Here is a 13,300-nt window from a genome sequence, read left to right as displayed (position 1 = left end):
AACCTCATATGCATGTGAAAGTTGGATAGTGAATAAGGAAGACCATAGAAGAACTGATACATTTGAGTTATGGTGTTGGAGGAGAATACTGAAAGTAACATGACTGCCAAAAGAACAAATAGATCTGTGTTGAAGAAGTACAATCAGAATACTCCTTGGAAGTCAGATGGCCAGACTTTGTCTCTGATACTTCGTACATGTTGTCAGGAGAGACCAGTCAATGGAGAAGGATATCAAGTTTGGTAAAGTGGATGATGGAGAAAAAGAGGAAGACCCCCAGTGCGATAGATTGGCACAGCGGCAGCATCAATGGGCTCAAAAATAGCAATGATTGTGAAGTTGGCCCAGGACTGGGCAGTGTTTTGTTCTGTTGTGCATAGGGTCATTATGAGTCAGTTCTGATTTGATGGTACCTAACAACAACAACAACATCCTTCATTATCTTTTGGAAAAGTTTAAACATTATTGGTATCCAGTGTTCTCTAAATGTTTGGTAGAATTCCCCAGTGAAGCCATCAAGCAAGCATATGTAAAGTACATGAAGTCATTTAGTGTGGAAGGAAACAAGATCTAGTGTAAAGCACAACACTTAAAAAGCAAATGAAGTAACTCGAGAAGGAGCAGGCAGGGAGTGTACAGTGTCACAAAAACAAGAAGAGATAGGGTTTCAGAAGAACAAGTGGTCTGCAGTGATAAATATTAAAGTTGTGGCAGATGAAACTGAGAAGTTTCATTGACATACAGGCACACAGAGGTCATCAGAAAACGTAGAGCAGCACATTGGTTGTGGCATCTAAGACTGCAAAAAAACGAGGGTAAATGATCTGTGTGAGAATGTGGAGTTATTAAATGAAGAAAAAACAAGAATCATTCCCCTTTGCGATACAATTTCTCAAAATAGTTGTTTATACTCACTACCTCTGACTTCTCTCATTATATTTTCCTCTTAAACAGACTCCAGCTAAGACTAATTTCTTTCACATCTCCAACATTACTCCTCTCAAGATTATCATGACTTCACTAAATCCAGAGGTCTGTTCACATTTTACTTGACCCAATAGAATCATTTTTGTCCTTTCTTCCTTAAATTTTTTTCCCACCTGATTTTCAAAATGCTACCTTTCTTGGCACCTTTCTTGGCTCCCCACCCCACCACCCAGCCAGGGCTCTTTGTCCTTCTCAGTAAGTACCTCATCTCTTCAACGCCTTAATGTTGGAATGCCTCAAAGCTAAGTCTCTAGTCCCTTTCTTGCTCACTTTAGTCACCACTTCTATTCTCATGTCTTTAAATATTATCAACATATGAGGAAGACTGGGTCTCATTAAGCATATCCCCCTGGAAGTGAAATGGGCGTCTCAAAGTTAATGTGTGCAAAGCTGAGCTCCCATTGTTCCTACAAGTCTGCTCCTCTAGGAGCCTTCTCAGTCTCAGTGATGATACTCAATCTGTCTATTTTTTACCATAAGTGACTGTTTCTCTTTTATTCACGACCACCTTGCCTGTTCCCAGGATGCTCTTGGGCATCTTATAAAAACAGATGAACTCTCTGGTTTTGTTTGGAGAGTTATTAGCTAATGCAACTGTTGGGCAATTTGTCAAACATTAGCACATGCTGTGATTAACGACCAAGGAGAAGCTGTCACTGGTTGGTCCTAAGCTGTAAAGGCAGCCCTGGACTTGAAAGCTCAGGTTTTCTCTTTGGTGGGATCATTTATGTAGGGTGTAATCCCCCCCTCCCCTTTTTAATGTTTTTTTTTTGTGTGTGTGTGAATTATGTGATCATTTACATGGGAGAACATTAGCTTTACATTACATTCATCCCATTGTATATCGTTTCATTGCCATGGTTACAATTCTCTCCATGCATCATCAACCAACCAAAAGGTATATACCTTGCAAGCCTGCCCCCCGCCACCGGTCATCTGCACACAACCCCTCTCCCTCTCTGGGTCTAAAGTCCCTAGCCGCTCCATCTCTCCACGTCTTCATCTCTGTCTTCATTTCTGGTGTCACTGCTTCTCTAGGTAGGGTCCTACTCTCTGCTCTTCTCCCTTGATGGTCCCAGGGACGTTGACTCCTAGACTGCAAAGTCAATCACTCCCCTCTTTCTGCTACAAAACATCTGTCTTTACATTTCCAACCCTCACAATCAGTCCTGATACAATTATTCACTACTGTATCACAAGAGACCTATCCCATCTCCTTTCATCAGCCCCGCCCAGACAGATTGAATACTACTCAGTGGAGAGTCTACCTTCCTTCACACACTCTGGATCTAGGCTCCCTCTTGACAGCTTGTAAGCCAGTCACTTCTTGCCTTTGTAGCTCTCCCATTTTGGGTAGCCAGTGTCCAAGTTGCCCATCCCTGTCTACTCTGTGTATGGAGGGGGTGAGAATGATCCTCGCTGTAAAGATTTGTTCCCTCTTTTGAGCTACTGTATCCATAGGGGTAGGTCAAGTTCATCAAATTGTATTAGATTACTCTTTTTTTTCCTCTTCTTTCTTCTTCTAGTTGAGTTCTGATCATCCAGTCATTGAAGCCAGGTCAAGTGGGTATTATCTGCAAGTGTCTGTGTTCTTGTGCATATGCCCTCACTTCTTATCAGCTGGATGCTTCACTTTCCACTCTAGTCCTCTGTGGCTATGTCACTGACTCTGGGCCCAAGAGTCCCTAGGTCTTGTCACACTGCTGGCCAACCAGGTCTCCACCTGGGTTCACAGGAGTCTATTAAACATTGTAGGGCTTAGCTTGCAGCTTCATTGCTGTTTTTCCCTCACTTCCCCTTATTGGTGATGAACATGGTCACCAATCAGAGTGTGTATTCCCATTGAGTCTTAATCTTGGAAGGGGGTTTGCACTGAGGGGACCCAACCACTTGGCTTGATGTCTCCTGGGCGAGCAACTTGCTTGTTCTTGTAGTAGTCAGTCAGGCTGCCATTGTTGTTTTGTATTTTTCCTGTTGGTCTTTCAAGAAGTATCTTCTGTTCTTCTAGCTGCTCCAGGAAATTAGACTTATTCTTGATTCCTCATTTCCTCTCATAACTCATATATACTGTTAGTAAATTCTGTTGGCTCTGTCTTCAAAATATACATAGAATCTATTTCTTACCCATTTATTGCCACTGCTGTGATCCCTTACCTGAATTGCTGTCATAAATCCACTTTACCTTTACTGCATTGCCCCCTACTGCCGCCCCAGGCTATTCTTAACATAGCAACTGGAGTGATCCTTTCAAAGTCTGCAAGAAGCTCCAATAACCTGAAGTCACCTCAAGAAGAGAGCATAAGGAATGTACTCTCAACAGCAGAAAACAGAAATATAAAGGTTGGAGATGCTATTTGAGAAGTCAGGTACCCAACCTTCAACAAGGAAGAGTCTGGAAACTTCAACCTAGAGAGGTGCCAAGCTCAGGTATGATTTAAAGATTTCAAGACCAAATACATTGAGCAGCACCAGCCAAATTAGTGATTAGCAGGAGAACCAGCCCAATATATCGAACAAGGTGTGAGCTAGGTGTATCAATCAGAGCCTGTTGTTGGTCTGTTGTTCCATGAATCTCTGGTTCCTGAAGCCCTGTTAGTCCACATTTTTTGTGATTCCTGCTGCAGCAATTACACTTTTTCTAAGCAGTTAGGCCTGAATATCAAGTTGGGCATCAGAAAGTCTCAGGTTCGGGCTTGGCTTCTAAAGTCTTACGTACATTAGGTCAGACCCTAAAAATGTTCCTGGGGCAAATACTGTACTAGTCATCTACACATCAAACAATTAAAATCTATTCCCTCCTCCTCCCCAATCAGGTCTCCTTGTTCCAAATGAGTAGAAAGGGCAATAACCTATATATTAAAAAAAAAATGTTTTATTGTGAATTATGTGATAGTTTACATGGGAAAACAATACCTTTACATTCATCCTATCCTATATCATTTCATTGCCATGGTTACAATCCCCTCCATGCATCATCAACCAACCAAAGTGTATACCCCACAAACCTGCCCCTTGGCTGTCAGCACACAGTCTCTCTCCCTCTCTGGGTCTAGAGTCCCCAGCCACTCCATCTCTCCTCATTATCATCTCTGCTTCTATCTCTGGCATCACTGTTTCTCTGGGTAGAGACCTATATCTATTGAATCACCCAGATGCCTGTGACACAGTCCTAGGCTCGAATGGCTAAACGTGGAAGTCCTCACCCCAGTGGGCAGACAGGAATTTTAGAAACCACAAGGTTGGGACTGATATGCTAGATTCCAATAATTGCATTACCAAATTTTAATATTACAGAATACTCTTTCTACTGAGACCTCCAGCTGATTGTTTGAATGCACTCTGAAAATATTATGTGTTGTTAAGATTCATGTTATTGTGTGTAGCTGTTTTATTGCTGTATGGTATTCCACTGCATTAGTATGCCCCCAAATAATTGGACATTATACAGTTGATGGACATTTGCACTGTTTCCAGTTTGGAAAGTTACAAGTAATATACATAATTTTACATATTTAAAAAGTCATACAATGGTACCCTAATTCGCTTGAGTAAAACCACCATTCTTAACAATAGTCTTCAAGGTCCTGTTACTTCTTTGACTTAACATCCTACTGCTCTCTCCCTTACTTATTCCATTCAGCCACACCAGGCTCATAGTACTGATCAAACACACTAGGTACCCTGTTTCAGATCTATTGTACTGGCTATTCCTTCAGCCTGGAATTATCTTCCCCCAGATCTCTGCAAGGCTCCATACCTCTCCTTTACATTTGTTTCCATGCTCACTTCATGAGACTTATCTGACCAATTAAAAATTCCAGTTTGCTTTCAGAATACTTTCATCCTGCTCTTTTTCTTCATACATTTATCATGTATAATTTTAAAACACTATATATTGCATAATGACATAAAGAGTGGCAGTTTGAAACTATCAGTGGGATAAAAGATCTGATGATCTGCTTTCACAAACATTATAGCCTAAGAAAGGAAACCCTATGGGGCAGTTCTAATCTCATACAGGGTGGCTGGGAGTCAAAATCAATTCAACAGCATACAACAACAAAATACATTCCATTATGTTTATACTTTCGTTTCTCTCCTCTGGCTAGAAAGTAAGTCCCAGAGGGAGGGATCTTTCTTTGTTCACTGAAACACCCTAAGTGTTTAGAACAGTGTCTAGCACATGGCAGAAGTTCAATGACTATTGTTCATGAAGAAAGAAAGGAGGAAGTATTTCTTTCTTGTCCTGAAAGGGGTTGTTGTTATTAAGTGCCATCGAGTCAGTTCCACCCCATAGCGACTCTGTATAGAGTTTTCAAGAAGTGGCTTGTGAGCTTGAACCACTGAGCTTGTGGTTCAAACCAACTTTGCAATTCAGTGCATTAACCCACAGCACCACATCAGGACTCCTGAAAGGGGTAGTAAGTAGGATGAGTGAAAGGATTTTATCAGATGGGAAGGATTTCAGGATGTTTTCAGTACTGAGGAGGGGAGCCAGTAAAGGCTAAAGACATGAGAATGGACTGAATCAAGTCCCTCAAAAAGGGAGAAGATATAGGACACAGAGTCTAAATTATGGGATTATCACTAGACAAACCCAGGGCTTCAAAGGGTTTAAGCCCTGATTAAAAAAAAAAAAAAAATTATGTCCCTGTAAGGGTGGTTGCTATGAGTTAGAACTGACTTGATGGTACTTAACAACAAAGAGAGGACAAGCTGAACATTTGGGGTTTGTATTGTTTTTAAAATAGTTGGCTCTTGAGGTCCTGGTAATTGTAAACACCAATCCTCTGTACCACCCAGCACTACGTGGCACTGTCAGCCCTGGACAAGCCAAGGGATGATTTTATAACAGGAATGAATGCAGCAAGGATGGGTGCTGATGGAGACTAAATAATGGATCCCAGTTGTGTTTGCTTTTGTTGTTTTTCACAGCAGCAGGAGGTGAAGTCACTTTCTATAAGTGAATTATGCTGGCAGCGGTATGAGGAGAATAGAGGTTTGATACTTCCATGGAAAATGAGACATTAGTAAGAATACGTGGAATTTCTCTGGTAGCGTAGTGGTTACGAATCGGGCTGCTAACCTCAGAGTCAGCAGTTTGAAACTACCAGCTGTTCTGCAGGACAAAGATGAGGCTTTCTGCTCCTGTAAAGATTTACAGCCTCGGAAACCCTGTGCAGGATCGCTATGAGTCGGAACTGACTCCATGGCATATAACAACAACATACAGAAAGATTACTAGGGAACATAGAATTATGTCTAGTTAAGGTTGGTGATGTCAATTTATAGTTTCTAAAATTGTGGTGCTGTGGAAAAAGCACTGGACTGCCAACCACAAGGTTATAGGTTGAAACCCACCAGCTGTTCCTCAGAAGCCCTTTACAGGGTCACTGAGTTGTGGAACCAACTCGTTGATACTTAACAACAACATCATCTGCCCAATTGTGCAATCCGGTTCAGTAGTACTCGGCAGCCCTAGTGTAGGCCTGAAGTTTCAACTCCTAAGTTGAGTTCCCTTTTTATTTTTTGGCCAAATAGGTGAAATAGATCAATGGGGCAAGAAATTCAGTGTAGCAAAAGTAACTTTGAAGATGTGATAGACAATGAAATCTATATCGACAAGGAACACCCACTGAGTCAATCTTGATTCACAGATACCCTATAGGACAGAGTAGAACTACCCTACAGGATTTTCAAAGTGATAAATCTTTATGGAATAAAACTGCCGCATCTTTCTCCTGTGGAGTGGCTGATGGGTTTGAACCTTCTGATTAGCCACCAAGTGCTTAAACTACTGTGCCACCAAGATGTCTAACTTGGACAGAGTACAGATATAAAGGGACTGACAAAGACAGAGATGTATTACAGCAATGCTTACCAAAGTTTAATGTGTACAAGAATTACCAGGGAAGTGTCAAATCTTGAAATTCTCCAGTAAGTCTGGGGTGAAAACTGGAGTCTGTATTTCCAACAACAACTAATTGACTCTAAATTAAGTTAGATCTTGGGCCATTAAAAAAAAATATATAGTGGATTTGAAAATCTAGTGAGTTTAAAGAGTAAGATTTGAGATGAGTTGAGAAGAGAATGAGCATGTGGCAAAGACAGCTGGGGTATGTGGTTACAGTATGAAGTGAATACTTTATTTTCCCTAAAAGTGAAATCATCTGAAATGGTAAAGGTTCAAGGTGTGCACGTGACAGTGGGTAGCTGCAGTAGAGAAAGGAAAGTATCACCAGGAGGAGGTCAAGGTATGGCAAAGTTAGGTCATCCATGTGGACCTTGAAACCTCCTCAAATGATGGTGGTACTTGGGAAAGAAAGCGTAATGTGAGCAAAGTTCAAGGACATTGGTAAATAAAAGGAAGGGAAGACAAAGCAAAGACACGGAGCAGAGGTGCTGTTCAGGAGTTTTTACAAAATAGCAAGGTCAAAAGGGCTGATGTTAATATAACTTTTTATTGTTGGCCAGGCTTTACAGATATTAGTCTACTTGATCCTCAAGAACAATCATATAAAGTTGGTGCTATTATTATGCTCCTTTTATGATGAGGATCAACCAGTACTTCCAAGGTCTTATCTATACTAACTCTCATAAAAATGTTAATAGAAGGTGTTTACATATATTTCAACTGAACAAATAAAACTGGGTCCCCTGAATATTGTGGGGGTAACGTCTTTGGAAAAACAGTGCAAATTTTCTTTAAATTCCATTTGTACTGAATGACTTGTTTTTTAATATTCAGCAGGTGGCAGCACCAACAATTCCATATGACATCTAATACAAAAATTAATGCAGTCTGCACGCATCAAGACTTCTGTTTTTTCCATGCCTTGATGATTTCTTCAGCAGCATCCAGTGTACTATCTTTCTGTAAATTAATGAAATAATCAGTATTATATATCAAAATGGATTCAAGATGAAATGAAGATTTAAATTAAAAAATATTAATACCAGTAAATGAAGATTTAAGTGAATATTTGTTTCTAGATGGACAGAATTTTTCAAGGTGAAAATGCAAAGGCAGACCCCAGGAAGGGAAATAGTTAATCAAAGTAATGTATAATTAAAGAAACAAGAGAACTTACAATGGAAAATGATAGTTACTTGCTCCATGCCTCCTGTCCCATGCTATACTCCCTTCATCTCCAAGACCACATTTTATAGCAATGTCTGGTTTTAATTCTAGTGATTACCATCAAAATCCAATATGCTTGTGCCTCTATTTCTATATCAACTTCATGCAATATTCATCATTTGTTCTACACCAAGAAAATATATTTTATTAATTTGTCCACCACTTATCAAATTTCAGTTATATTGATAATAATTTCTCTTTTGAAAAGGGATTATATGCATGTTGTTTTTGTTAGGTATTGTTGAGATAGTTTGGATTCATAGTGACCAAACACACAACAGAAAGAAATGCTTCCCAATCTTGTGCCATCCTCACAATAGGTATATGTTTGAGCTGATTGTTACACTCACTGTGTCTGCCCATCTCATTGAAGGTAGTCTTAGGTTGGATTCTCTAGAGAGGCAAAACCAGTGAAGTTTATAAAAGAGGGCTTAAAAAAGTTCATGGGAAAATTCCAGTATCTTTTAACTCCATTTTTCTACAATCGTTTTGAAGCCCCTTGTATATATATATAGATAGATAGAAAGAGATTTATCTCAAGGAAATGGCTCCTTACACTAGTGTAGAGGCTGGCAGGTTCCAAATCTGTGAGTTAGACTTCAGGCTGAAGGCTTTTGCTGACTCATACAGGGTCTATGGAAACGGACTAATCCAAGATTGGGAGGTAAACTGGCAGGCAAAATCCTCAAACTGGCAGGCTCAAATCCTAAGAACCAAGTCAGATGATGACAAGCCAGATGTAGGATCCAGAGTGAGCAAAATAAGCCAGCTAGCTTTGCCAGAAGGTCCATATATATTGGATGCAGACCACATCGCCAAGGAAACTCCCCTCACAACGACTGGCTGATCAGGTTTCAGTTCAAAGGGGCTGTTGTTATGGAAACCCTAGGAAAAAATGAACCCAACTTCTTATGATCAAATCTTGGTTTCTAAACACTATTCTCTACCAAAGGGAACCAGAACTCATTGAAGATGACTGATTTAAGGAGCTCTGGTGGTATAGTGATTACGAATCAGGCTGCGAACCTTAAGGTCAGAAGTTCGAAACTACCAGCCGATCCGCAGGAGAAAGATGTGGCGTTCTGCTCCCGTAAAGATTTACAGCCTTGGAAACCCTGTACAGAGTCGCTAAGGGTTGGAACAGACTCGATGGCACTTAACAACAACAACTACAACAGAGTGGGAAGGATGAGATAAACCTGGTCTTGTTATTCTAAAAGGTAATGAAGTGAAGTGCTCAAAGATTGATGGGGGCAGGTCAGAGGAAACAAATCAATTTAAAGGGCTCTGGGTAGCACAGTGGTTGCAAATTGGGTTGCGAACCTCAGGGTCAGCAGTTCGAAACTACCAGCTGCTCTGCGGGAGAAAGATGAGGCTTTCTGCTCCCGTAAAGATTTATAGCCTCGGAAACCATGTACAGGGTTGCTATGAATCGGAACTGACTCCACGGCACGTAACAACAACAACTGGCCAACTTTAGGACCATATGAACATCAAAATAATTGATAATAGCAATAAATAAAACATTATAATCAATTGAATGAAATCAGAATCCAGAAATACTTGCTGATATGGACAAATACATGAATAAGATGAAAAGTAGATTATTTTCAGCATCTCAGAGTGCCTTACCATGAAATACATATAATTTGTAAAGGGGAAGAATATAAGTTTACAGTATAGAAGACTGGAAGACACAACTTATCAAGTGATCAAAGTTAACATCACCAGTAATAGGGCAAATTTAAATGTGTCATCTGGTAGGAACTTAAGAAGAACATAGCATCACTTCTTTGGTATTCTGCCAAAGATATACAACCTGAATCTAATCATGAGGAAACAGCAAACAGACTTGAGGGAGATGTGGTCTGGATTGTTTTGTTTGATAGATTTATATGATTCTGGCCTTTGTGTATTTATCTGCTATAAAGGCCTTTATTGGACAACAGTTGGATCTTGAATTGGTTCTGAGGATTTGATAATATACCAATGCTCACTTCATATTATTGATAGTTATACTGTGATTATGTCCTTCTTTGTGGAGAATGCATACCAAAGTAAATAGTTACTTTATGAAGGAAATCACCAGCAAGTAAGTTGGTAATTTATTATGAAAAGAAAAGTTCTTGAAATTTTTCTGTCGGGGGAATTTCAGGATATATACATATTTTAAATGTAAGTCAGTCTTTCTAGACACTCAGTTGTCCCCAGAGGCAACACTTGGAATTCAATATGCATCTCGCAGAGATATTCTATTAATTTGTAAGCATCTATCTCTATATACTTTTTCCTTTCTATACAAATGATAGCATTATATAAAAACTGTTTTCTTCCTTGCTTTTAGATGATTTTAGATTTTATCACCAAATGGAGAGCTGCTTCAACTTTTATTGACGTAAATGAGCCACAATTATTTTAGTAGCTCCCTATTAGTGCATGTTTTGATTGTTTACAGTCTTTTGCTACTGCACACAATGCTTCAATGAAAATTTTGGAACAAAATCATTCAACATGTGTAAGCAAATCCACAGGAACAATTTCTATAAGCAAATTGCTGGGTGAAAGCATATGTGCATTTACATTTTCTTGGCGGTTACTAAGCTAATTATAGCACCAATTACAAATTATTCTCTATCTCTCAGTGTAGGAGAGTGCTTAGGTTGTTTCCATGCTAGTAGATAAACCAATATTTCATTATGATTTAAATTTTTCTTTCTCTAATGAGTGATGTTGAGTATCTTTAAACACGTTTGAGAGCCATAGAGGATCTTACTCATTAACCATTGTAAACTGCTATTTTTTACCTTAACATTTTTACATTGCCTGAATTTTATCTACTTTTTTTGATTTCCATTTTCTTGGCGTGTTTTTCCCATCTTTGGAGTCTGAGAACACAGTAGTCATTCTCTCCTGCCCCTCTGTTGAGATGTTGATCATTATCTAGATGCCCAAAGGATTATTTATCTTTGAAGTTGAACATATTAAACAAGATTACTCAGGGCTAATTATTCTGTAAGAATTTTTCTTGAGATAAGATGGTTCTTTTAAACCTTAAGATTTGTGGGTTTTGTTTTTTTTTTTAACAAATGGAAAGCATTCTCAAAAAAGTTTTCTTCTATAGTTGCATTTATTCTGTTCTTTTTACTTAAGATACTCTATGTATATGCTGAATTTATTTTCCACATCTATAATTTTTCTCTCTAATGTTATTAAACTTTTTGTTTTTTTTCCAGTTTCTTTTGCTTACTTTTTTTCAATTCTTGATGTTACAGAAGTATCTGGTGTCCTTTGTTTTGTTGTTGTTGCTAGGTGTTAAGAGTCAGTTCTGACTCATAGTAACCGTATGCATGAGCTCACTGTTGCCACCACTGTACCATTCCATTTTGTTGGTGTTCCTCTTCTTTTGTGCTGACCCTCCAATTTACCAACCATAATGTCGTTCTTTAGGAACTGCTCCCTACTGATAATATGTCTGAAGTATTAAAGACAAAGTCTCATCAACTTGGCTTCTAAGGAACATTCTGGTTGTACTTCTTCCAACACAGATTTGTGTATTCTTCTGGCAGTCCGTGGTACTTAACAATATTCTTCTCTAACACCTTAACTCAAATGCATCAATTCTTCTTCGGTTTTCCTTATTCACTGTCCAACTTTTAGATGCATATAAGGCTATTGAAAACATCATGGCTTGGGTCAGGTGTACCTCAGTTCTCAGACTGATATCTTAGCTCTTTTTTTTTTACCATCTCTTCCCATTAGTCAATTTGATTCCTGTGAATTCCATTTGGTAAGATCTACATGTATTGTCACCTTTTATGTTGATAAAAGGTCTTTGGAATAAATGTGTTGTTCTTGCAAAATTCTATCATGTGATCGCCAGCATCCTTTCTATCACCAAGGCCTTATTTTCCAACTAGTGATCCTTCTTTGTTTTTAATCTTCACATTTAAATTACCAATAATTGCATCTTGATTTCATGTTTGAACAATTTCAGACTGAAAAAGTTGGTAGAATTCTTCAGTTTCATCCTATGGGCTTCAGTGGTTGTTGTGTAAGTTTGAGTAATAGTGATATTAACTGGTCTTTCTTATATTAACTGCTCTTGATTTTAGGGGGAAAGTTTCCATTCTTTCATCATTGAGTTTGATGTGAGCTGTGGGTTTTTCATAAGCTGCCTTTATTCAAGATGAAGAATTCATTTTCTATTCTAGTTGTTGAATGTTTTTAACATGAAAGTTTGGTCTAATGCCTTTTCTACATTAATTTAGATGATTATGTGTTTCGGTTGTGTTATCAGTTTTCATTATTATGCAGTTCTGATTGCATTACTTTGGAAGCTCCCACTTCCAGCACAGAGAGAGCCCCTTTGTTATGTGTAATGTATATGTTATCTGATGGCTTTGTTATTTGAAGAGGTACAAGAAGATACTTACTAAAGGGAAGAGCCATGTCGATGACAGTAGAGGAGAGCAGGAATTCTCCCTGGTACATACTAAGTGTAATATGATTAAAATAGACATTAAGGGGGTATTCATTTAGACAACATTTTTTCCCAACTACAGGTAGTACCCATTTTATGATGGGGTTCTGTTCTGATGACTTCATCATGAGTTGTTTCAGACATAAGTAGAATATACCTTTTGTTTTGTTTTGCTTTCATTCTTATTGCCTATTATTATCAGTATAGTTTTTTGGGGGTGGGCATGAGAATGATAACATCAGCAAATTAAGTGCTGCAACATTATTTAGCAGTGCATATTGCTAAAAATATGTACAAAAAACAAAACAGAAGGTCATAAATGCAGTTCATCGCAACTTAAATATGTTTAAAGTTGGGGATAACATGTAATTAAATTGGCGATTTAAACGTGGCATCAGGATTGGAAGAAGACTCATTAACAACCTGCAATATGCAGATGACACAACCTTGCTTGCTAGAAGGCAAGAGAATTTGGAGTACTTGCTGATGAAGATCAAAGACTAAAAGCCTGCAGTATGGATTGCACTTCAACATAACAAAAATAAAACTTTTCACAACTGGACTAATAAATAGTATACTGATAAATGGAGAAAAGAATGAAGTTGTTATAGACTTTATTTTTCAGGGAACCATAATCAAGGCTCATGGGATCAGCAGTCAAGAAATCAAATGATGGGAAAGAATGAAGTCCT

General features: G+C 38.6%; 1 protein-coding gene across 1 annotated transcript in view; it reads right to left on the bottom strand.

The window, feature by feature from the left end:
- Window positions 1-7,798: 7,798 nt before the first annotated feature.
- CCBL2 (cysteine conjugate-beta lyase 2) overlaps window positions 7,799-13,300 on the bottom strand; it is a 109,008-nt gene continuing 103,506 nt past the window's right edge. Inside the window, exon 12 of the mRNA XM_006831069.1 lies at window positions 7,799-7,861. Coding sequence (XP_006831132.1) covers window positions 7,799-7,861 — 63 coding nt within the window. The remainder of the gene's footprint in view (window positions 7,862-13,300) is intronic.

This window comes from Chrysochloris asiatica, unplaced genomic scaffold, assembly GCF_000296735.1.
Source record: "Chrysochloris asiatica unplaced genomic scaffold, ChrAsi1.0 scaffold00002, whole genome shotgun sequence".
Lineage (NCBI taxonomy): Eukaryota > Metazoa > Chordata > Mammalia > Afrosoricida > Chrysochloridae > Chrysochloris > Chrysochloris asiatica.
Note: the sequence above shows the minus strand (reverse complement) of the source record. Positions and strands in the feature narration are given on the sequence as shown.